This window comes from Arachis hypogaea, chromosome 2, assembly GCF_003086295.3.
Source record: "Arachis hypogaea cultivar Tifrunner chromosome 2, arahy.Tifrunner.gnm2.J5K5, whole genome shotgun sequence".
In the NCBI taxonomy this organism is placed as follows: Eukaryota; Viridiplantae; Streptophyta; class Magnoliopsida; order Fabales; family Fabaceae; genus Arachis; species Arachis hypogaea.
The window spans coordinates 87,892,955-87,895,179 of NC_092037.1; the positions used below are offsets into that span (position 1 = coordinate 87,892,955).

Genomic DNA, 2,225 nt, shown 5'->3' on the forward strand with positions numbered 1-2,225 from the left:
ACATATTAAAACTCGTAATTATTTTTTCGGCTGATATTTTTATTGATATGTATTTAATTTTGAAATATATTAGTATGCTTTGATTTTGATTTTGTGAGTATATGCTTATGTAATGTGAATTTTTCCTATTTTTAGTTTAATTGAGTGTTTTTCCTATTCTCTCAAGTTATTAGAGTTTTCCATTTATGTATTTACTTGTTATTGTTTCTTAGGAAGTAATGATGGATCGTCATGAACAAATTAAGTTATGTGTTGGATATTACTGGATTGTGAAAATGCAATTTGACACGTTAATGCTGCTTTTTTTAGTTACTTTATATATATGTATATTAGGAATAGAAGGTGGGGTCATACTTCGATTGGTTGAAGAGTGAACACATTGCCATTAAGGCGAGATGTATTATATAATATCATTGGGGAAGGTGGAGATAGAAATTGCATATGGGAGTTAAGAATGAGTTTAAATGCATTTGCAACTTTATGTGAATTGCTACAAGTTCATGGTGGATTAGACGAAGACGGTCATGTTGGCATAGGCGAGCAAGTAGCTACTTTCTTAATCATATTAGCTCACCATACCAAAAATCGCAGCTTACAAGTTAGGTTCTATAGGTCTGGTGAAACTATTAGTAGGTATTTTCACAAGGTATTGTGTTCGGTTTTGCATGTCCAAAGTATCTTATTTGTAAAGGCAGACCCTGTACTGGAAGATTGTGTAGATCCAAGATGGAAATGGTTCAAGATAGGTCGTGTATGTAGCTCCAATTTTTATTGGTCAAGTTAACTGTGCGTGTAATAACTATTTTTTATTTTTTACATTTGATAGGGTTGTCTAGGAGCGTTAGATGGAACTTACATAGAAGTCACAATCCCGAAGAGTGACAAATTTAGATATCGGACGAGAAAATCTAGAATATCCACCAATGTCTTAGGGGTTTGCAATCGGAACATGAATTTTGTCTATGTCCTTAGCGGTTGGGAAGGATCGACATCTGATACAAGGATACTTAAGGATGCTATTAGTCGACGTAATGGCTTGAAAATACCTGTTGGTATGTCTAAATCAATCTTTTGAAAAGAATAATAACTATTTATTATGAGAATTACAATATATTTCTTATATTTCTCCATCCTTCCGTTTTAGGGTGTTATTACTTAGTGGATGCTGGCTATACTAATGGGAGAGGATTTTTATCTCCTTATAGAAATGTCCGCTATCATGTGAATGAGTGGGTTCAAGGTCATCGGGCACCACAAAATCGTCTAAAGTTATTTAATAAGAAACACTCTTTGGCTAGAACATGATTGAGCAGTATTTTCGGTTGCTTAAGAAAAGATGGGCAATTCTACGAAGTCCCTCATTCTATCCTATTAGGGTTCAAAGCCACATTATTATTGCTTGTTGTTTGTTACAAAATTTTATTCGTATGAACATGGATGTTGATCCTAAAGAAGATGCAACTCTTTTACCAAAATATATACCCGTAGGAGATGACACTATAGTTGACGAAGCTAACACAATTGATGTTGTGGAAAGTAGCCATGAGTGGACTCAATGGCATGAGGACCTAGCAATCGAGATGTGGGAAATATGGAAAGGAGAACGTGGCGTGTAGAGTTTTTATCTTTGCTAGTTTTGTTATGTATGTAATTTTCCTAGACTATAAATTATTGTATTTGAATTCATTTGAGTCTTTTTCTTTGTGTAATATGTATTTGCCAATTTGGATTCATAACCTGTATTCTAATTAAACATATAAGTAGACAAGTGTTTATTTTAATTGTTTTAATCTGTTGTAAATTTGTTGTCATTGGCATAGCAATTTTGCTGTAATTTTAAAGATAATTCTACTGCTATGATTTACTTTATTTGTTATTGTGCATAAATATTATGTAGCGGCAAATGGCATCCATACCCCGCCAATAGACTAAACAAGAAACTGAACAATTTGTGGTGTTCATGGAGGAATTGGTGTTGAAGACAAGAGGGCAGATACCGGTCAATTTAAACTAGGGGCATTTTAAAAGCTGGCGGACAAAATGAATGAGAAGTTTTCTGGATGTGGTCTCACTGTAAAGCACATCAGGAATAAACACAAGCATCTCAAAGAAAAATACATGTTTGTAGCTGAGATGTTGAGTTGTAGTGGTTTTGGGTGGAATTCTGAAAACATGTGTGTTGAAGTGGATAGTAAACAAGTATTAGAAGCATGGGAAAAGGTGTG

General features: G+C 34.0%; 1 protein-coding gene across 1 annotated transcript; it reads left to right on the top strand.

Annotated features, from left to right (window-relative positions):
* Positions 1 to 454: 454 nt before the first annotated feature.
* Positions 455 to 1,305, top strand: LOC140177203 (uncharacterized). Its single transcript, XM_072210175.1, has 4 exons — positions 455 to 646; positions 692 to 751; positions 827 to 1,052; positions 1,145 to 1,305. Exons 1-4 carry the CDS (start codon positions 455 to 457, stop codon positions 1,303 to 1,305), a joined length of 639 nt encoding a protein of 212 aa, XP_072066276.1.
* The last annotated feature ends 920 nt before the right edge of the window (positions 1,306 to 2,225 follow it).

Bases quoted from the DNA above. Each gene is read 5' to 3' on its own strand.
- LOC140177203 (XM_072210175.1), top strand. From the start codon at position 455: ATGAGTTTAAATGCATTTGCAACTTTATGTGAATTGCTACAAGTTCAT. The intron at 647-691 runs GTATTGTGTTCG...TTATTTGTAAAG, and splicing joins TTAGTAGGTATTTTCACAAG to GCAGACCCTGTACTGGAAGA. The intron at 752-826 runs GTATGTAGCTCC...TACATTTGATAG, and splicing joins AATGGTTCAAGATAGGTCGT to GGTTGTCTAGGAGCGTTAGA.